At 38.2% G+C, this 23,468-nt stretch overlaps 1 protein-coding gene across 3 annotated transcripts in view; it reads right to left on the bottom strand.

The window, feature by feature from the left end:
- SYT1 (synaptotagmin 1) overlaps positions 1-23,468 on the bottom strand; it is a 540,926-nt gene that overhangs the window by 122,584 nt on the left and 394,874 nt on the right. For all 3 annotated transcript variants that reach the window (XM_004752358.3, XM_004752356.3, XM_004752357.3), the window contains 2 exons: positions 22,354-22,521; positions 18,711-18,878 (listed from right to left, as the gene is read on the bottom strand). In XM_004752358.3, the coding sequence (XP_004752415.1) occupies positions 18,711-18,878; positions 22,354-22,521 (336 nt within the window). The remainder of the gene's footprint in view (positions 1-18,710; positions 18,879-22,353; positions 22,522-23,468) is intronic.

A 23,468-nucleotide genomic window follows, 5' to 3' on the forward strand; every position in this document is an offset into this window, starting at 1 on the left:
AGGGCAAATACTGAATGCTTTCTTGGAGAAATGTATGGGAAAATGTCTGGGACAAGCTAATTTGGGACAAGGGAAAGGAGATCATTAGCTGACCATAAGCTAACAATGGAAGCCCATTCATGGGTCTATATTGCAGTTGGTATCAAGGTATTTGGAGCAGAGAAGGAAATGGAGGAGGGATTAGGTGAGTTGATCCCCGTTTTCTTACAACTCATGGTAGAGCACTTGAAAACCTGTTCTGAAATCAGAATGTACTAGGTTGAATTATGAAATGAAATTATTTATTATGTCAAGTGTATTGCATGTGTGTATTTATACTTATATATGTATGTTAAAAAGGAGAACAAAAGCACCTTTGGCATCCTAAGACCATACTCTCACTTATAGAGATCCCCAAATTACCTCTTTCCTTATGCAAATATTAAAAAGACTCACATCTAAGGCATATATATAAATTTGATATTTTGCTTTTTCTGCCTAACATACAAAAGCATTTTTTCCATGTAATTATGTCTAATGGCTGTCTACTATTCCACTAAGTGGTAGTTTATACGTAGCCATTTTCTTACCGTTGAAGGCTGAGGGCATTTTGCCATGTTGAAATAAGTTAGCATAGGCTGGCATCCACGAATATGAATATCTACCTAGTTTAGATACGATGGCCAGAGGCTCAGCTTGTTAGTGCTTCTGTCTGCAAGAACTCTTTACTATGTGAAATTTCCCATCTCTGGACAGAATTTTTTTTTTTTTTCCTGCAAGTAACCCTCATTAAACATAAAGAAAAAAATATTTTTACCTAGTACCTTTCTTTACAAGGTACCTGGTAGGAAAATCAACATGATATGATTCCCGTTTTTATTGCATTTGTCTAACCTTCTGCTGAGACTGTGCTGTCCACAGGCAATGGGCCCAAGAAAGCAAGCCAGGGGCTGATGTATAGAAACCCAGTTTGCTAAGTCAGTTCCCCAAATCTATCACTGTGGTCCAGAGCTTTGGAATCAGCATCTGGCTATTTTTCATTGTCAGATATTGATTACTTTGAAAGAGACTACAAACCTAAGTACCAAAACTGTTCTTTGTCAAAGTGATCATAGAGAGTATGTCCCACTGGGATAGGACTTATGAAAATGCAGGGAGAGATCGGAAATTAAAAAAAAAAAAAAAAGGTCCATGTAAGCCTTGATTTAGATTGATGCCATAGCTCTGTTTCTCTCATGCCTTTGCTTTTTAAACACCCTCTTTGATGAATCACCAGACTGCTAGATCCCACGAGAGATCACCTTGTCTGTTCCCTGTGAGCAGGACTACAAACCCATGTCCCAATTCTTATTTTTAAAAACCCTACAGAGATCTAGGCTCTTTCTGATATCTGTTTCAACACGGAACACTGTAGATAGGGTCCTTCTGGGTTTCCATGTGTCATCTGAACATCCTTCTTTATACCTGGACTTCAGTGGTTTCAGAAGGTCATTCTAAGCTGGCTCAAGTGGATATTTGAAATGGACAAAAGTTACTCAGTTCCCTCACTCTGAGAAAGAGATTCTGGTCCTTTTAAGAGCCCAAATCTGAGCAGTGACTACCATCGAGGCCAAAGTCCCAAGATGTGAAGGAGAGCAGAATTTGGTTCAGAAGCACAGGGCTGAGTCCCCGCAGGCCCTAGCACATATGAACGTTCATGCAAATGTGAGTTAACATTCATAATAGTCACCATGACACTCAGAAAGAAAGAGATCAATTATCTTAAACTCCTTACTGGCTTAATGATCTGCATTTCAGGGGACAAATGTAAATTAAGACAAGTCGAAATATATGGGTCATGAAAGATCATCCAAACGGATGCAGCCTCTTAAGTAAGAAAGGACTCTCAGAGCTCTTTAATCAGAAGGATGAGGCATAGAAGATGTCAGTAGCAGTTTCTGTTTGGGGATAGATTAGTCCTTCCCTGTCACAGTCTCAGAATGTGTTTGAATAACTTAGGTCTTAAACTCTTTGAGAGAGTGAAGCTTAACATTTACACAGTCTTGGTTTAGGTTTGCCAGAGCTTGCATTGAGGATATGATTTCCGTGCTCAGTTCTGAAGTCAGGTGCATATGATTTTACCCAGAAAGGCTGCAGCCTGAAGCCTTTTCTTAGAGAATGATGGCCGGGCTGGACGGGGTGGTGAGAGACAGCCGGTCAGCACCTGGGCTACAGACAGACCCTCCTCGGCACCCTTCCCCCATCTGCTCCCCGCCTCCGCTTTCCAATTGGCTCCGTGGCATTCTAACTAATGGCTGGGCAAGTGGCTCTGTGCTCCACTCAGAGATCACTCTGCGTCCCAAGCATTGTCTTCCTGTAGAAATTACAATGACGGGCTGCTTTTTGCTTCCAGTTACTTAAGTTCTAGCCCAAGGCACTGAATTCATTAGATGTGGAACATGAGGAACTGAAAGGAGGCTCGATCCTCAAGACTGTGTCCTGGGTCTTGCCATGAACTCATTCCCGGTGACTTGTACAACACATCCTGGTGTGAGTACTTCTCTCAGGCTCAGGCCAAATGCCCCAAACAGCAGCTCTGCCCTAGATCAGCCTTGTTAAAAAGTTTAGCTATGTATCAGCTCTTTTCTATTTTCAGGTTTACTCCTATTGTATTTGGACTAACAGTGACTGAGATAAAGAATTTCCCTTCACTTTAGCACACCTGGAGTGGAAGAACAGGAACTCAGACTTGCATGTAACTTAAAGAGGCACCATTCTGATACTGATTGTTTCTTCAGGAAAAACCTTAATCCACTTTTTAAAGGAGATTTATTTATTGTAGAGAGAGCTTGCATGAGTGGGAACAAGAACGAGTGGTGGGAGGAACAGAGGGAGAATCTCCAGCAGACTCCGAGCTGAGCACGAGCTCCATGTGGGAATCGATCTCGTGATCTGAGCCAAAATCCAGGGTTGGTTGCTTAGCTCACTGAGCCACCCAGGTACCCCTCAGTCCACTTTTTTAAAACACAAAAGGCACGTGTTGCTGCCTGTGAGTTCATTACCAGCATCCCTTATACATTCCTCTAATCATTCCTAACTCCCAGTGCTAGGAATTTAATGTGAACTTCTTGCTCTTAAAGAATTTATAAGTAGAAGAAATAAAAATTAATGTGGACTTTTTGGAGCAAATCAAACCATTGATTTTAATGTCTGTTCACTACTTCCTTGTTATATGATTTTTTGACAAGTGTTTTAGCCCCTGTGTTCCCCAGTTTCTTCATTTGCAAACATGGCTAACTATGGCTAACTATAGTGTGTGGGATTTCACTGAGCTAATGTACTTACTTACTTCGCATTTAAATTGGAATTTGTAAGTTATTTTTCCTCCCAAGGAAAGTGATGAGCAATTGGAATACTCATTAGCAAATTAGAGAATTTCTGAAGAGGGAGCACAAGCTAGCAGGGGGAAGTGGCTGGGATTGGGGGCTTGGGGGTGTGGTGGTGGTAGTGAGAATCAAGGTGTCCAGAAATCACCTGATACAGATGGTGCTAGATCTGGTTTCCTGCACAGGCAGCAACTGATACAGAGCTTTGAAAGTTGTGACTGAAAATGGCACCAGCAACTGTTCATTTCATACAGGCTGGTTACCCCACTAAAATTCAGATCTGACATAAAAAAGTATTTAAAAATTTGGCTAAGTTGTATGTGAAGCTCTTTAGAGTAACTCCTGTAAAGATGGCATGAAAATCTCCAGGTGGGAATGCTACAATGTCATCTTCAAAATAGGAAACATTTGGATTTGAGGAAAGAAACAATCGGGTACGGGATGGCATACATTTAGTAATCACCTGGCTTTGTAAGATGTAGCTCGTGCTTTTTCCGTCCTCCTTTCCCTTGTTCTCATAAGAGTTAGAGTTTTGAAATGGAAATCTAGGAGGGTAGTCAGTGCCATATTTCAAATTGTATTATTTTATAGGGGAATCCTCCATTTTTGGCAGCTTGCGCTTTGAAAACGATTTTAGCAATGACCCAAAATTATATAATTCTGCAGCTCTTGGTATCTGATTTTCCCCATAGGGCTTAGAGAACTTCAAGCATACAAAGTATCTTGTTTTGGAAAAAAAAAAAAGGTTCTTGCATTCCACTATATCTAATTAAACATTGTTGGGAGAACATTAAAATGTCCCCTTAATCTTTAGTGTTTTATGCATGATTACAGTGTAGGCCATCTTGCTCCCTGTTCATTCTCAGACTTGCTGTAAGGAAAGGCAGTGAAAGACAGGGAAGCAATGATTTCCTATTTCCAGGAACTTGTAGCATAACAGAATGGAACAAACCAGAGGGTGGGATGGGGAGACTTGGGAGCAGAAACCTGGGGATGTTCTGTTGGGTCTTTCCCAGGTCTATCTCTGCCACAGGCAGACAGACCCAGAAGGTCTGGGAGCATCTCAGAATAAGGAGAGGTGTCAAGCTGAGGCAGGCATCATAGCCTCCCTCACAGAGCATGGTCGTGGCGTGGGAGTGGAAGAAGTGTTAGGGAGAAACACTGTAGGGCATATGCAGTGTGTTCATGTATTCATAGATGAAAATCTCCCTATCACAGGCTCTATCACCTCTTTCTCAGAGGCTGTCTAGCATAAAGGGTGTTTGTGCAGTCAGACAAAAGTCTGAGTTTCAGTTATCCCATTAGCTATAGGACCTAGTATGATTTTTAACTTCTCTGTTTTGGCTTCTTCGTCTATACATTTGGGATAATAAAAATACCTACTCATAGTGTTGTGGTTAGGAGTAAATGAGCTACCATACTTAGCACAGTGCCTGGCTCATATAAACACTGGAGATGGGAATATATATATGGTAAGTGTTGCTCTACCTGATTTTTCTGGTTAATAGAGCCTTGCAAATAGTGTACCAAATAGAAACATGGATGACTTTTTACCCCTTAAAATTAGGCAAGTCTACTGTGACACGCAGGTTCTAGAGCCTTCGTGTAATTTTCAAACATGGCCTCAATATAAACAAAATAGCAGTATGATAGTACTTGGAAAGTCAGTGGCCTCAAACAGAGTGTACATCTCTCCTCAGAATCTTAAGTCAAACATAGACGTTGATTCTATATTAGTATTTCAAAGACTGTCTGCATTCCCTCTTTATGACTTAAGCTGTTGAAAAATGTGTTCCAAAATCAAAACATAAAACTCCAGACTCTTGACCTATTTCAAATTCTAATCTCAACTTTATTTTTATTTTTTGACCCTGAGATACAATTAAGAACAGACTATTCCTGCCATGCTGGTTCCAGAAGGTCGTTGCCTCCCTCTTCTCTCCTTGAACACCAGCAGAAAGCAAGACTTCAGGGGAGTACCTTGTCAGAATATTGATTTATTTATGTAGAAATAACATCTTACACTGAAGAGTAGTTGATTAACTTTTGGTAAACACAACCTCTCACCACATGCCAAAGTGTTTGAAACTTACAGCCAAGTCTTCTCATTCTCTAAGTACTTAAAAAAAAAAAAATAGCATTGTCTGCGGGACCTTGTGCTTTACTCTGAAATGTTCATCCCTATGCTCTGGTGTTCCCTGAAGTCCAGAAAATTGTCCTTGAGCATAAATTATGTTTCACATGAAAAAAAAAAATCCTGATTTTTGAAGTTACTTTCAGAAAGGATGTTGAAAGCAAGGGCTCATTCTAGGATGAAAGGCATCACTTCTAAGAACACCGCCCTCTAAGCATTTTAAAATGCATATGCGGATGGTTTGCTCACGGCTGGATTTGCTGGGCTTTGGGTTCACCTGGTGGCCCAGGCTCTCCTGTTTTCCACGCCGGAATTTGCCTGCTCCTGGAGCCCAGCAGAAAGACACTCCAGTGAGCACTCTGACGTACATTCCTGGCCATCTCAGGGAGAAAATAATCGCATATTATTGATGACTTGGGGGACATTAAAAGTGGAACAAGAAAGTAAACTAAATAGTTTCTTTTTGTCCCTGGAGTTCCTCTTATGAAGAGATGAAGAACAGGGGAGAGAGCAGGTAAGGGAGCAGGAGACAACAAGTGCAGGATCGTTCTGTTTGAAGTAGACCCACGGAGAATTCTTTCATCAGCTTTTCCAAAAACTTAGGTGCCATTCCACTTTGCCTGAAGGCACTTGAAATCTGGAAAGCGGGGGACAGGAATGGCCCAGAGATACTGAGACTGTCACTGGCCCCACAGTAAGAGGGAAAAAATGTCCCGTAATTGTTAAACAGAACTGCAAAGGATAGATTTTGCCCCATCAAACAAGGTGACTCATTATTCAATGTATCCACTTACTTTAGGAATTTATTTGGCATTAATCTTTTCTTTTTCTTTCCTTTTTTTTTTTTTTTTTTTTTTTTTTTTGAGAGTGGGAGAAAGAGCACAAGGCAAGGGTGGGCAGGGGGTTTGGGGCGGGGAGGAATAGAGAGGGAGGGAAAGAGAATCTTAAGCGGACTCCATGCCCAGCACATAGCTTCAGGTGGGGCTTGATCCTACAACCCTGAGATCATGACCTGAGTCAAAATTAGATGCTTATCTGACTAAGCCATCCAGGCGTCCCAACATTAGACTTTCTAAGGCCACATATTACAGGATTACACTGATAGGCAAAGTCTAGAATAGGCAAATCCATAGGGACAGGGAATAGATTAACAGTGGCCTCTGGATGAGAGGTAGGAATGGGAATGATTGCAAATGGGCATGAAGTTTCTTTTTGGGGCGATGGAAATATCCTAAAATTAGGTTGTTTTAGTGGTTGCATAACTATATATTTAGTACACACCATTGGAAAAAACAGTTTTCAAATGTAAAAGTACATACTCTATTTTGCATTTTTCATAAAAAGAAAAGAGGCTTAGAAAGTTGATGGGATTTGGACGCAGAATTATATCCTCACTTGACCCATTCCATGCTTTTTCTTGGGTGCTCACTCATGATGATGTGCAAAAGTATGAAATACTTCCCTTGGAAGGAGCTCATACCCCACCTGCATAGTCAACAAAACAGGCAAACCAGGCATCTTTCCATGTATGAGCGTTATGTGGCTAAGCAGTTACACTTGCACAACAGGGCTGCATGTAATAAGGTGCCAAGTGCATGGCATAACATAGATAATACACTGTCAAGATCAAGGATGAAAGTGAGCTGAGCATCATGAAGGAGGCTCCTTAAAGTGAGAAGATACTATTGAATCCCAGATAGTAAATATCCCAGTACAATTCTACTTGGACTATTTATTACCTGGGGTGCTGGTCACTTTAGCTTAAGAAAACATGATACATACACCTCCGTATGAACTAGTAGTGCTGGGTGAAATGAAAGCATGTGTCCCCAGAAAGGTGGGCAAGTACTTTGCTCTGTTCATCATAATTCAAAACTGGAAACAACCCCAATGTCCATCAACACAAAAATGGGTAAATTGTGGCCTTTTCATGCACTAGAACACTAAGTTATAAGGAGAGAACTGTGGCATGCAGCTTTATGAAGAATCCCAGAAACATCTGGACCAAAAGAATCTGGACCCAGAACAGTAGGATTCCATTTATATGTAGTTCAAAACAGGCAAACTAAGCCATGGTGAGAAAAAGCAGAATGGATTACTTCTAGGCACCGGGGATTGATGACAAAGAGGCACGTGGGACTTTTTCTGGAGTAAGAAACCTTCTACAGCTTGCCTGCAGTGGTGGTTATAGTGGTGGACAAAACAGTGAAGACACGCTGAAATGTACATTTCATAGGAGTGCGTTTATTATGTATCAGTTTCTACCTCAAAAAATGCATAATGTTGCGAGAAAGGGCCCAGAAAAGAGTGACTAAATGACTGGGGGAATTTGAGAAGCTGTGGTGTAGAGACAGACTGTAAAAGGATTAGTCTTCATATTTTTCAAACAATGTTTATATGTCAGGAGAATTAAGACTAACACTTCCTACCCGGAGGTGTATAGACCAGGAGACAATGGCTTTGGAATCAAGCACTGGTGTCTGAATCCTGGGTTCTCCCTGGCTAGCCACGTGGCCTGTGCATAGGCCTGCGTTCTTTCCAACCCAAGGATGTTAGTGTTGACCTTATATCAAGAGCCATGTGGTGAGAGAGCATGATCTTGGAGACAAATGCTGTGGTTCAAAGGGAAACCAGAATACTTTGAGGAAACCTCTCTAAACTTTTCAAACCACATCAGGAAAGAACCAACAGTGTACCCGAGTATGATTTCAAATGGGGCTGTGGATCAACCTCAAACATCAGGCTTCCTTATTTAGGGTTTCAGTGCTTGAAACACTTCTGGAAAAACTGCTTTCCTGAGATAAAATTCCCCTAACATAAAATTCACCCTCTTAAATGGTCTAATTCAGTGGATGTTGGTATCTGCAGAATTGTGTAACCATCATCACTCCCTAATTTTAGAATACTTTCATTACCCACAAAGAAACCCATACCCATTAGCAGTCATTCTTCATTCCTCCCCACTGAACCCCCCAACTCCCAGCCTTCGGCCCCCGTCAGTCTGCGGATTTGCCTCTTCTGGTTCATCTGTATTGTAGCCTGTATCAGTGCGGCCTTGCTCTTTGTGTGTGTGGCTGAATAATATTCTGTTATATGTATATAGCATGTTGAATTATTTACCCCCTGATGGAAGTTTGAGCTCCTTCTGATTTTTGGCTGTTAAAAAACACTGCTGTGAACATTCTCATACAGTTTTTTTTGTTTGTTTGTTTTGGTGGTGTGTGTGTGTGTGTGTACATGTGCCTCCATTTTTCTTGGGTATACACTTAGGAGGTAAATTGCCTTCCCCCCCATTATTATTTAAGACCTCTTTTCATACTTCTCAGACTTGGGATCTGTGTTCAGACACCTCCTTTTGATCAAAACCGTGCCTGACAATGCCCTCTGAACGCTGGGTCTGTCTAAGTCTTCACAAAAAGAAAGATACAGGTGTAGTGGTCAGGGTGATGGGTTTTTTTGTTTGTTTGTTTGATGACAAGGAAAGAAGGGGACTGGTTTGTGTTTCCAACAATAAGAATAACATTTACTCAGAGTTTATTAGGTGCCAAGAATTGTTCTAAGTACTTCATGTGATTGATTTAGAGTGTATCTTAGTGTACACTAATTTAGAGTGTATCTTAGCTCACGCAGGTGGGTAATAACCCATTTTTAGGAAGGGTTAAGCAACACTGATAGTAAGTGGAGTCATGGTTGGGTCCACATAGGCTGAGTCCAAGGCCAGAGCTTTAATCTCCCCTACAGTGCTGTGTCACCATAAAAGTATAACTGTCTAAGCTTAATGGGTCTGTCTTCTTTAGTGTTGTAGTCCTGAAAACTGGCATCGTCTCTGGCTAATAAAAGGGTCTTAATACATACATGCTGAATAAATAAAAATAAATGAATTAAAGTAACTCAAAACAATTTGGAGACTCTTGTTCATAAAATTCATAAAAAACTTTTAGCCTTGTTTAAAACAAGCAAGTGTGGGTGTGGATGCTCCTTCTCTTTGATCTTTTAGTTATTTAAGCTGGTGCTTCTCAGCGAGTTCTCGTTCTCCTTTTTTCTGTAGTACACACAGTACAACTCAACTGCTGACATTTCATTACTTGCAGAGTAACAGATTGTAATGGATTACGGATTTCACAACACAAACATTTGGCCTGCTCAGAGTGAGGTAGGAGTGAGACAGAAGGTAAAAACATTTAATTTGAAGAATTCACAAACAAGATAATAAAAAAAAAAGTTGTAAAACATATGATGAACTCCCCAGAAAGGATTACATTGTAAAAGATCCAAATGTGGGGAAGATGGCGGACATGACAGAGTAAGACATTCTGCATTGATCACATTGCTTCCCACTCAAGAACCTCTTCACTATTTCAATAATAAACTTGATACAGGCAAGATTGTTCTTACCTATGTCATTTTCCCCATTTTGTTTTTTTCTGTTTGTTCCCCTTTCAACTCCCACTCTTCACTGGTGCTCTATCAATCTGTATTCAAAAATCCGTGCTTCTAAACTACTCTACTCTGCTTTACTCAAAATTCAACTGACAACCTTTATATTCTTTGAGTTAAAAGAAAGCCTAACCCTTACATCAGTTGCTATTAAAACAATTGGATTCCTTCATATTATATGTGTCAGAACTTGTATCTCCTAATAATTTTTCCCATAGTGACCCATGTGAGAGACCACACAATGATGCTAATACTTGCAACATTTTGGCCAGAGTCAGATTACAAAGCTTACAAGAACATCCATCCTCTTATTTTACCACAGTAACTAAAATTGCTTTTCTCCATTTGATCATCCATTCCTACAGGACACTAAAGAGTTTACAGCCATTTCAATAAAATGTACCTTGGGAAGACAAAAAGAAGCCACTATTGAGAAAAGAATGTACTGTACACTGAGAGAGACTCCTGGAGGGAGAAGATAGAATTCAAAAGATTTTGGGGTACCATAAAAGCAGTACCCTGGGACAACTGGGCATCTTTCAAAGATGACTTCCCTGAAGGTGGTATAACTCAGGATGTATGTTCGAAAAAATTCTCATCTCTTTCTAATTTTCTCGGTTCACTTGGAAATATTTAAACACTGTGGGTGTTCCAAGTGCAGTGATAGGCTCTGGAGAGGAGGTGCATGAGACCACATCCATGTACTCCCTGAGCTTTCGTCAGCTGAGTGGCTGTATGGCAGAGTAGAGAGAAAATGGGCTTGTGATTCAGGCAGACCTGGGTCTAAATCTGTGCTCTGTTGTTTGTTTATGGATGGCACTGGGCAAATTTTCTTTTCTTTTCTCTTTTTTTTTTTTTCCTAAGATTTTATTTATTTATTTGACACAGAGAGAGAGAGATGATTACAAGTAGGCAGAAAGGCAGGCAGGGGTAGGGGAAGTAGGCTCCCTGCTGAGCAGAAAGCCCAATACGGGACTCGATCCCGGGACCCTGAGGCCATGACCCGAGCTGAAGGCAGAGGCTTAATCCTCTGAGCCACCCAGGCGCCCAAATTATATTTTCTAATATGTGGAACAGGGAGAAGAGGAGTCACCCCCACAGGACTGCCCCAAGAATTACATGAAATCACGTGAGAGAAGCAGTTAGTAGAGTGTTGGCATAGATGTGGGTCTGGCTCTCCTAGCCCAAGTCTTGTCCTTGGGAAGAACAAGGTTCACTTAATGACCAGAGTCTAGATTCGTCCGGCTGACGCTTAAGAAACGCGCTGTCAGCGCACTGCTTTGCTCAGTCTCGTTTATCCAGTTGTAGGGTATCTGTTCAAGCTCGCACTCCACTGTTGGCTGGACCTGGTGCTGGCGGTCTCAGCTCTGAAAATTTGCTCTAGCTGACCTTTTTTTCGCTTCTGGAGGGCAGTCTCCATTTCTTTCTGCCTCTTCCAATTCTCTGTTTTAACGACTGGTTCACTTTTTTCCAGTCTTCAGGGGGGGCCTCCCTGTCCATGTTTTTTCTTGTTGCTTAAAACATATGGTACATTTGAATTTATACTTCTTACTCTGCTCTTCCTGAAGCTTTTATTATTTTACCTTATAAAGTTTTGTTACTATTATTGCCACTTCCCATATGCGAGTGTTAATTTTTTGTTTTATATACTTCATATACTTTACAATATATTTTTATACTAATTGCATAGATACTGCATTTTAAATGAATGGATAGGAATTTATATTCTATTTATTTTTTTTAAATGCAAAGAGAAATCCCTCTGCCTTCATTAAGTTCATCAGCACTCATGAGTAAATAATAACATGTTTGTATTAATGAGTACTTTGGCATTTGCAGACTTTGTATCTTGGGCAGGAGTTCATGCTGAGTATTTGAAATATTTAAAAGAAACAAAATGCCAGAGCTGTTTTTTTTTTTTTTTTTTTTTACTATCTTACATACATTTGCAATATATTATAATATTGGAGGGGGAAAAAATATATATATATATGTATATGAGGGGAAAATATATATAAAATATATATAATATATATAAATGTATAATATATGTATATATGTGTGTGTATATATATATGTGTGTGTGTATATATATATGTGTGTGTGTATATATATATATATATATATATGTAAGTTTTAACAATGTGTAAGTTGTCAAAGCAGACTGACCAAATGTTAAGATTCTGAAAAAAATAAGTCAAAGCTGAGAAAAACTAGTTCCCATCAGTTGGTTTTTTGTTATTGTATTTAAATTGAGTTTACAGCTGTATTTTGGGGGCAGAAATGACTGGCAAAGACTGCCTAATGAAGACAGTATGGTTAAATAGAAAAGTGTGGGCTTTAGACCTATGTTTGAATTTTAGCTCTGCCATCAGTTGTATGAACTTGGACAAATTACTCAGACTATCCTGGGCTTCAGGTCTCATCCCTTCATTTTGTACATAGATACAATAATGCCAGTTTTGAAGAGTGTTGTGAGAACTCTTTTTGTTGGCATATAGTAGACTCTCAGTGAAAGGTAGCTTTTATTATTTGTGTTTATAGCTTAGGTGGTGAAGTTAAAGTGAGTTTTAATAAAGGCGAGTTTTGGAAATGAGAGCAGAGCTGGGAATACAGGCCTCTGGGTGGTGAGAGTTGTGAAGGGGAGAGCAGTGCAGCAGGTTGAAGTAGGACAATGCAAGGTCATCAGAGGTATTTTGAAAATACCCAGCATCGCTCTCCCCCAATTTAATTCTTTAAAGTCTAAATTTAGATTACTTTTCTAGAGAATTCACAATGAAAAATAAAATGATATTAAATTTTCATTTAGAAACTCAGTGAAGTGAGGATTGGTCTCGTCCATTTGTGCGTGAAAAAAGTCTTCTTAACTAGAAAGGCCATCAAGTGCTACTACACACTAGAGGGATATTTCAAGTTATTTTCTTTTTCCTATGATGTTCTTAGAAACCACATTGTGGAGCAGACAATGCTTGTTATGCATAGCAATACTGTTATAATTGGAGATTGAAATTCTAACTGAAGACTCAAAATCAAGTAAACCATAGCTATGGCCAAAAACATGCTAAAAAATCAAAGGCAACTCTACTTCTGTAATAGTTGAAATGGAATTATTATATTCCAAGTCCTATAAAATGAACATATATATACTAAATGCATTAAATTATATCATGGTCTTATTATAAGACAACTGAATACCACTATATCATCTCTATTGTGTTATAAATCTGAGTAGTGATTAATACTATGATAAACTTAGATATTTGTTCATATTCTTTGAAGTCTCCTTGGTGTTGATTCTTCTCCACTTCTTCCTTGGTAAATTTCCATGTTGCAAGCAGAGACTGACATCATAGCTTTCACTAAGTCTTAATTTTTCAGATAAAGTTAAACTAAGCTAAACCACAAGGCTTTCTGTGCATCATGAAAACAGGGTGACAAGAATGCTGAAGAGAACACCATACTGAATAAGCCTTAACAACTATCATCATCTTAATGACCATCAACAAAAGCAGTAACAACAGTGATTTTGCTAAGCATCTACACTGCCTCGCTTTTAAAAGAAACAGACTGGGGTGCCTGGGTGGCTCAGTCAGGTGAACATCTGACTCTTGGTTTTGGCTCAGGTCATGATCTCACGGGTCATGAGGTAGAGCCCACATTGGACAAAGTCCGCTTGAGATTCTGTGCCTCTGCCCCTCTCCCTGCTCACGTGTGCTCTCTCTTTCTTTCTCTCAAATAAATAAATAAAATCCTGAAAAAAAGAAAGACCAAAATACTTAAAGCTAGTAAACCATTTTCATTGTTTAATGCTGGTGTATTTTGTTGATGGGCTTTCAGAAGATCCTGGACTTCATTTATAAAACAAGAACAGAATTACTGTTACTGATAGGGACTTTAAAAAGGGAGTTCTGAAATATCTCACAGTATAATAAACACCTTCCCCCATTCCTTCAATCAAAAATATTTTTGCACACCTACTGTGTGCTTGCCCCTGTGATCAAATTGGGTCTCATAGCGGGGAACAATAGGTATGACCACAGCTGGGATGGAGCTTATAGTCTTAAGGCTGGCGGGGAAGGGAGGAAAGGCAGACAATGAACAAGTAAAAAAACCAAAAACAAATAAATATAATTTTCTGTAATGTTATGGATCAAAATAGGTGTCTTTGGTGGACTTCTCTAATGTGATACATTGTAAATGACAAGGAAGGTTCTTATTGGCATCCATGTTTAAATTCCACCAATTAACCTTTGGGAGGATTTCCATTCACGGCATTGATTTGCTGTGCAGAGATTCTCAGAGGGTATGAGTTACCATCTGACTACTAAGTACACTTAGAAATAACATCAGTTCTTTTATGATCTTTGGCCATAAGAGATGTCGTAAGGAATAATGACTTTAACTCATTCCAAAGAAATATCAAGTAATTGACCATTGGAGTTGGAACAATTTTTGCCATTTGACTGAATATGTATTTTCCAAATGCTTTTCTGTGAAGTAAATGTTTTTCTAATTAGGCTTAAAAATGTGAAATTTTGTTGCAAAATTGATTTTCTATTAAGGCAATAAAGTAGTTTCTCTACCCTTCTGCTTGGGTACTAATTAAATTATGTTCCAACTAGCTTTAATTCAGCAATCAATTTTTTTCCCATTTGCACTGGATTACCGAATCTCATTTAAAAACCACTCTTTAACAAATTCCACACAAAGCAGAGGTGATAGACTTATTCTCTAATGGAGGAAAAAAATTTCTTGTTTGAAAGTAAAAAGAAAAAAAGGCTCAGTTGTTTTCTGGCGGTATCTATGGAGGTTAAAATATATAAATTAGGGACAAAATACTAAAAATACATAAAAATTAGGGATAAAATGCAAAAAAAAAAAAGGAACTAAGTGCTTTAAAGATAACTGATGCTGGGGTGCAGAACTAAGACAATTTCTAAAATCATAAAATTTAAGAAGAAAAGAAAAATGGAATTTTAGCCATTCATTATAACATTTGAAGTAATTAAGCAGTTGTATCAATCTGGACTATTATAAAAGTATGAGGGCTGGGTTCAGGTTTGACCGGTGGGCAGCATCAATATTTATTGAATGATTAAAAAGAAAATCTCAAAAACCTAGCCTGAAGTTATAATAGTAGAAACATTTTGCAAATGGGTGATTAAAAAGCCTTTTGTAAAAGATGATTTTTGAGGCCCTATCCTAAAAAAAGGGAAAAAAGAAAAGCTTTGTTATTGTCTCTCCACTCAGAGGATGTACTTTTCTGTTTTAAAGAAACAAAAAGAAAGAAAAAGGTCTAGTGGTCTGTAAAGTCAAATTCCATCTTTATCTGTTAGAAGGCAGAAGGCAAGACACCTTGAGTGAACTTAAACCAGTAAGGAGGCTTTGACTGTGTCAGAGAAACTTACCAATTCGGAATGGAAATCTGACCAGAGATGCTTTCCCTAGGGGCTAGAATCTAACAGTGGGAGCCCTGTGCTTGTTAGGGCTCTTCCTGGCATAGCTTATCTCTTTCACACACCTTTACATTTTCAACATGTGCTTGGTAACTTCCAGATAAGGCTATATCCCCTTGTCTCCCCTAAACTGCTTGCACATTTAGCTGATCACTAAAATAACAAATTTTTAACTTACATAATTGCTTCACTATCTTATGACTTTTATGATTTTTAACTTTCTGGCAATAAAGCCAAAATCACAGGGTTGGATCTCAGCGGGTTGGATTTAACTTGTTTAAATCCAAGTGCCAACCTGAACCAGACTACTGTGATGAGTGCCTCGGTTTCTAGATTCCAAAGCTGTTTCTTGAATTCCCTTTTTCCTCACTTTTGTAAATACCTTTCACTTTTTATATTAAAAACAACACTCAACACTGTTAGATAAAAGGAAAATGAAAATCATGAACAGAATTGTTCATGTAAAATGGAAAAACAGTATCTTTAAAATTGTGAGAACCAAAGTAAATCTGGACTACAGAATAGTCATACAACTATAATTTTCCTGCAGTTAATGGACAGTAGCATGAAATAAATAGAGTGTGTATCAGTGAGAATAAGTAATTATTCAGGTACAAAAATGTGATTGGAATCTTACTTCATTTATTATGAGAAAGTTTACACCTGGTTGTAGTCATCTGGAGCTATTTCATAAGCTAGACATCTGTTTTATGAGGCTTCCTATATCATGATAAAAGGAAATAGTCCCTCAACTTCAAACTAAAAATTGCTCTTCCCAAGTAGATATCAAAGAGGAAAGACTCAAGAGTTTAAAAATGTGGTTGTAGAATTATTTCCCATTAAAAACTTGCAGAGACATTCAGTAAGTAGAATGGTGGTGAGAAAAAGAAGAGAGAAGTAGATTTGGATAGAGGGAAAAGGCCAGAATGAATAGGGAGGTAAAAACAAAGTAAAAGACCACAGAAAAGATTGGCCAAGAAGAAAGAATGGGCGATCTCTTGCTCACTTACTGCATACCAGGCTCTCTACTGGGCACTTAATACTCTATTCTACTTAATCTGGAAGACAAGGGGTAGATGATGGTAAAACCCTTCCTAGATCAACAGACTGAATTTTAGAGAGCTTAAGTAGCATGTCCAACTTCTCTGATCTGGTAAATGGACTTGTCAGAATTGAAACCCAGGAGTGTTTGATTTTCAGACAGGACTTTTTCCTAAAACCAGGGTCACCGACCATGAGTAACACAAAGATTGGCATGAGGAAGGAAAAGGAGACCACACTATATTCCCTGAAAGCCGGAGCCGGGGCTACCCATTCACTTTGTTTAGTACTTACACAGTTCTAGAAATGTAGTGCTACCTAGTAAATATCCACATAATATTTTTGAATGAGTTGGGCTACAAGAGTCATAGATAGGGAGAGAAGACATGGAAGAAGAAAGAAGGAAATAGAAAAGAGAGAAAGAAGAGAGCAAGTAAGGGGGTGAAAAGAAAAATGGGATTCTTTTTGGTCAGTCTATCTTCTCTGCTCGAGTCTAGAGCCAAGCCTGTCGGCCTATTGCCAAGTCTAAAACTCTGTTCATATTCAAAGAATTTTCAAAAGAGGAGAACTGCTAGATGGCTTACATTTTCCTTATTTTTTTTCTTAAATATTTTCTTAACTCAGGCAAAAATATTTGCCAACTTTTCAGAAACCCAGGTAAATATGATCTTGGAATATCATACCACTTGATAGTGATCAGGTGAAGGTGAGCAGTATGAACTCTGGACAGGTAACTATTGTGAAGGATGAGTGGGTCATATTCTGATACACAACAGGCGAACCACTAACCATTCAGCTAATAAAACCCCTTTCTGTTAATAAGTATTTGTTATAGTCCCACTGTGCACCCCAACTGCAAGGAATTGATAAAGTAAAACCTTTCAACAAAATATAAAAATTCAACAAAACAGCTCATTACTTTGCTCAATAATTAGAAACATTATGATCAAGTGATTGTTTTCAAACATGTTGGATTTAATATTGATACTAGTGCACTCAAAGAGAAGAACTACTTATAAACATAACAAAATTTAAAAACTCAATATTATCCTTGCATGGTTTTTTAAAATAATATCCACAGTGGGGCTAAATTGATTTCAGTATCCACGGATCTAATTCTGACTAACATACTTGGTTAAGTTATATATCTTTCTTTCCAAAAGGAAAGAAGAGCTCAGCTCAAATACCTTTTATTCCTTTTTTTACAACCACATAATAATTTTAGAGCACTAATAAGATTTGATTGCAGTACAGCAATCAACAAACCTGTTCTAAAACCTCACTGAGTTACATAGATCATAGAAAATCTCAGGTTGAGAGGACTCCCAGGTAATGGGCTTGGCTGAATTTCTCTGAGGGCTTGGGCCTCTCTTTCATCTCCCTGGTGGCCCCAAAGGGATCACACATGACACAATCCTAGAAATCCTGAAGGAGGCTGTTGACAATCCCTTGGGCTTATAATCACCCAAGGGATGGTCAGGACCCCAGAAATGGCTAGAAAAGTTGTTGCTTTAGGAATTCAGAGAAGTTAGAGTTGTTTGCCTTTCTGATATTGGCCTGTTGAAAATTTGCACAGAAAAACGCTAGGCAGGCATAGCATAATCAAATAGAATTGATTATTATGTAGCTTAAATGCACTAAGGATATTGAACTTCCCTTTTTAAATCACAGAAAAATTCTGGGCTGAACTGTTAAAACTGGGGGAAAAAACAATGTGAAGAGTACTATAAAAATGTGAGTCATTTAAAAAATGGATTTAATATCAGCCTTTGTGAATTATATTTGATGTTCCACCCATCATACTCCGATATCTGTGGAGAAACAATGAACGGTCTGTGATATGCAGACATAATCAAGGGGAAAGTGCTATTTGATTTCTGTTTAATAGCTACATAACCTATGTAGAAAACACAAAATGATTGTGGAAAAATACAAAGAATAAGATGATTTTTCACTGTCCTTTTAAAGAAGTAGATGTGTGCGTGTCTGGCATTTTGGAAGCTTTTTGGAAGCAGATAGTGGGCGTGTGTGTGTGTGTTTGTGTGTGTGTGTGTGTGTACAGGGAATTATCTATAGACACAGCACGCAAATCTTTCTCTTTTCTTTCAAATAAGACCCAGAAGACCTGTGTGCTTTTTAATAAGGTTATGCAATCAATCCCTTAACCCTATTTTGCCAGCTGTCAGCAGCTGGAGGCCCACATCATCATGTGCAGAGAGATTCTTTCAATAGGTTATTATGTGGGGAGCAACTGGCGAGTACAGCTCGTTGTATTAGAAATGCTAATGTCTTCCTTACCTCTTCCTTCTCGGCACTCTGCAGATCACGCCATTCCTCAGTTACGTGACCGAAATCCACTGTGTTCATGGGGACTTTAAATTCCCCAATGATGTCATGCTTAGAGAAACGGTCAAAGTCATAAACGGCCATCACCAGGGTCTTGCCACCCAATTCTGAGTAGGGCACCTAAATAAAAAGAGAGGAGGATAAAAATCCAGTCACAAAAATGCTGAAAATGTGTGACTTGTTCAAAGTGTTTAATTTTAATACTCTAGCTGGATAAACAAAAGTGGGATAATTGTACTTTTTAAAAAATTAATTTGTTTGAATAACTACTTGCAGCTAAATTGGGAGACAATGGGGGCTCAACCATAGTCATCACTTTATCCTAAAGTTCTAGAAGCTATTGTATTATTGATAATGAGTCTTACTATTAGTCATGCTATAATCACCTTAAGGTTTAATAGTGTTGGCACACAGTAGGCACTTAAATATTCATCTTTTGAATGATTAGAATGATCAGGTGGGAATTTGTTTGATAGAAGAATAATCCAAGCTAATTGCACTTGACTGTGTAGTACAAGTTTTACTTGTAGAACATTTTGTTATTGTTACCAGTTATCTTGTCAGGGTATACTTATTTGAGGTAGAAAACTTGTTTCAAAAAATCTGTTAACTCTTTCAAGCCATTTGGATGGCACAATTGAATGGAGCAGTAGATCTTTTCATAAATCTGCTAGAAGTCAGAAAGGATTGAAATGAAATTCACAAGTTGCCTTACCTACTCCCTAAAATAATTTACTGATTGACAGGAACTGACTAGGAAGTGGATGTTTTGAATATCAGAGATGCATTATAATATAGATCTTGAAGTTCATTCTTAGGTATGACACTTTTAGGATGAGTTGTGGCAAAAGGCCAAGAACTGATGAATTCTCCAGCTGCTCAGATGAATCTGGGACAGATGCTATGGGTTGGGATTTTATTAGTGACATTTTTAATATTCAGGGAGAGTAGTGCCATCTAAGTAAGCTACACTTCAGTAACTGAGTAGAAATGCCTAATTAAGAAATTGTTTAGACTTGTATTGAAGTTTTGATCAATTTTTATTTATCAGTGTAAACGATTGTCTTTGCTCCATCAAACATTTCTCCATGAATTCTGTATGTTTAAGGGAAGGGGAAGGAAGCATATTTGACTGTATATGTTTAAGAGTTTACAGTTTTTCAGGAGTTTTTTTGTCACTTGTCATCTATTTGGAATCTGATTAAAATACTTTGATTGAAAAAAGAGGAACAATACATTTTTCATTTTGGGAGAAAAAAATAAACCCTTCCCAACAGCTGAATTTCAAAGGAAGAGATGAATTTTAGAATAGGGATAACCTCCAGAAATTTCATCTTATTTCCAAATTCACTCTGGATTTTTAAAAAAAAAAAATTACTTTTTTTTTTTTTTTTTTTTTGGTGATTCTTTTGAAATAACATTAGTTGAAAAAAACTGAACTTGGGGTTAGGCAGGCCAGGGCCTGGGTTTTCCCACTTTCTAGCTGAAGGGCCTGGGGCAAGTGAACCAACTTCACACTTCTCATTTACCAAGTAGTGATAATAATAGGGCCCATTTCATTAGGCTGTTTGAGGCTGAGTGAAGGAATACATGTGAGGCATTTAGCACAAAGCTGATATAGTAGGCCTTCTGTATTTGTTACCTGAATGATAAGTAGTTCCTTTAGCTGGGAGTTTGGAGGAAAAGAAGCTGCATTTAGGTTGGGGATGTCAAGTTCATGTCAAGCGGATAAGAACTCAGTTTTTTTTTTTTTTTTAAAGATTTTATTCATTTATTTGACAGACAGAGATCACAAGTGGGCAGAGAGGCAGGCAGAAAGGGAGAGGGGGGAAGCAGGCTCCCTGCTGAGCAGAGAGCCTGATGCAGGGCTTGATCCCAGAACCCTGGGATCATGACCTGAACCAAAGGCAGAGGCTTTAACCCACTGAGCCACCCAGGTACCACTTGAACTCAGTTTTAAAGCCTATCATCTTAAAATTGTTGTGCTTCTATTTGAACAACCTGTCCATTGGCATTTCAGGATGCATAATCTATAACATCTCCTGGCAAATTTAACCATTCTTGGAACAGCATCATGGTTCTTCCGTGTATCAAAATATATTATACTTTGGATCAATTTATGGTTTGATTAACATTCCTGAAATAAAATGGAACCTGACAAAATTTTATAGACAATTTAAAAATTTTAATAATTAAACATGCCTCATCAAATTTTAGGAACACATTTTTAAAATTAACATACGGGTAACTCAAAACAAAGATCCCCCAATATTTCAAATAATTTAAGAATCTGCTTCCTAAATCGTTGTTAGAAACTCCTGACCTAAATTAATATTAAAATATAGTCAAATAGTATGACTGTGATTACCATTTGTAGTATTTTGTTTTATTTTCATTTTGTTTTGTGGTGGATTGGCCATAGTGATTAGTTCTTCATAAGCTGAGTAGTTTCAGAATGTTTTCATTGAGACTCTAAACAAACTCTCTGGGCATAGAAAAGTGTAGTTTTTAAAGAGATTACTGACAAGACATTGGAGACTTTTTTGTCTTAAAACGTCAAATTTCAGAGTGAAGAGAAAGACACTGCTCTTTTGCGAAATTGGAAACAGGGCTTGAGAAAATGACTCATGCCCTCGGTTTCATCCATTTATTTCCTACGCAGTATTTGCCAACATGAGGCACATGCTGTCGCGAAGGCTGGCTGATAGATGAGGGGTTCTGAATCCGCCTGCTGGCATATTCACAGACCTTTCATTTTTCAGAAATGTATTATTTTAAGTAATGCATTTAAAAATTTTTTTCCACATATTAAAGAGAGCTATGAAAGTGTTGTTTCTGTGCATGACTTCGAGGCAAGAGCTATGGGACTGTGTATATGCAGAGATGCCCGAGGCTCACCAAGCCCGTTTCCCTGTCCAGTCATTATCATTTGGCCAGAATCTCCTTAGGTTATTGTTTGTCAACTGAGGTGTCTCAACAAGATGAAGGCCATTAGGGAAGAGAGGACCGTTGAGGGGGAAAAAGGCTAGAAATGCTGAAAAACAAAGGATTCCTATTCTTTTTATTGATAGTTAAGAATGGTTTCGGTGTGCTCAGATTGGCTGTGTATACACAGAATTTCACAACGAGAATAAAGCCAATTGCTACCATTTAAACAGTGGAACACAGTTTACTCGGTTCTGTGATAGTGATTTATTTTCAGGAACTTTGAGACTTAGAGAAAGAATGATTTCATTCTTGCTTGGGCTCTATTTTAGAGAGGGGGACATGTGCAAGTCTATTGGCTTACCTAGTCGACCTCCCTTTTGAGACATGAATGACAGCCTCTTTATCTCCCAGGCTATATTCTGTTCTGAAATGGCTGAGCCAAATCCTACTCTGACCACATCTAAATGCAATATAGAATCCTCACCGGACTGAAGTTAAGAATTTTAAATATTCTGAATAGACTCATCTGTGAGCCTCTCAACAAGGGGCTATGTGCACATCTATGTATGTGTCAGGATGAGATTGGTCTTGAAAACCACAGTGAAGTCATTGTAGGTACAAAAAAAAAAAAAAAAAAAAAAAAAAAAAAAAGGAAAGAAAGAAATACCTTGAAAGTAAATTGCTCATTGAAGACAGGATTAAGGGTCTTTCGGTGGACTTTTGTCTCAAATTTCTTCTTTTTATCAGGCAGCAGAAACACTTTGACATAGGGATCAGATGTGCCCCCCATGTCTAAGGCAGGCAGCTCAGCAGCTTGGATAATCCCTACCAGCAGCTGTAATGAGAGACAGAATAGAGCAAACACAAGCATTGGTGGACATTTTGGACAAGATTGACTTGTTTGCGATGCTGCGTATTATGATCTCTTGCTTTCTCTTCCTCTTTGCTTTTAATAAACTAGTTCTCTTATCAATCTAAACACAGAAGGCAAATGAAACAAGCCATATAGACTTCAGAAACCAATTATGACAGATACAGGCTCTGGGAAGCCTGGTTTTAAGCACAAAAGAGGCTTTTAAAAGGTTGCCGATTACAGTTAAATATGGAATTTATATTTGCAAAAGGGCTGCAATCAAATAACTTTCCAGTTGCTAAAAGCCCTCGTGCATTATTTTCCTTTCCAGGGCATGATTTGTAAGTGGAAATAAATTGTTAAACAATAACAAGTCTGTGATTATAAAGTAGGAAATTTTTATTCTGTGCTCAAAGCTTCAGACCAGCAAAATAGGAATTTCTTAGAAATTGGGTAGCATTTTGAGATAAAAATAAGATGAGCAAGTTTCTCTCACATTTGACCTTTATTTGTATGCTGCCTATTTCTTATTTTAACTTACAGTAAAATTATTATTTATTCTGAAATTAAATCTAGGACATGGAGTCAAAGAAGTATAATTTCAGCTTCACATAAATGAACGTAAAATTACAGATACGGTTTGTAATGCTAAGAGACTATGTTTCTGATTTTTTTTTTTCAAATACTGAGATTTTTCCATGTCTGTTTTCCCAGTGATACATTCCTGTTTTAGGACTGTGAGTGTAGGCTGGCATTGTTACTGTTTTGGGGAAGAAAATAAAATGTGGGAGCGGACTCTTCCAGATGCTCTGTCATCAGATGTTTTGTATCAACAGACTGTTTTAGATTCACATGGGAAACAAAAGTAGACTCTTAGTCAAGGTTATACAAGATATATACGTATCAGTAAATGTGGTTACATTACAGCT

Source organism: Mustela putorius, unplaced genomic scaffold, assembly GCF_011764305.1.
Source record: "Mustela putorius furo isolate JIRA1106 unplaced genomic scaffold, ASM1176430v1.1 tig00003911_pilon_pilon_pilon, whole genome shotgun sequence".
Lineage (NCBI taxonomy): Eukaryota > Metazoa > Chordata > Mammalia > Carnivora > Mustelidae > Mustela > Mustela putorius.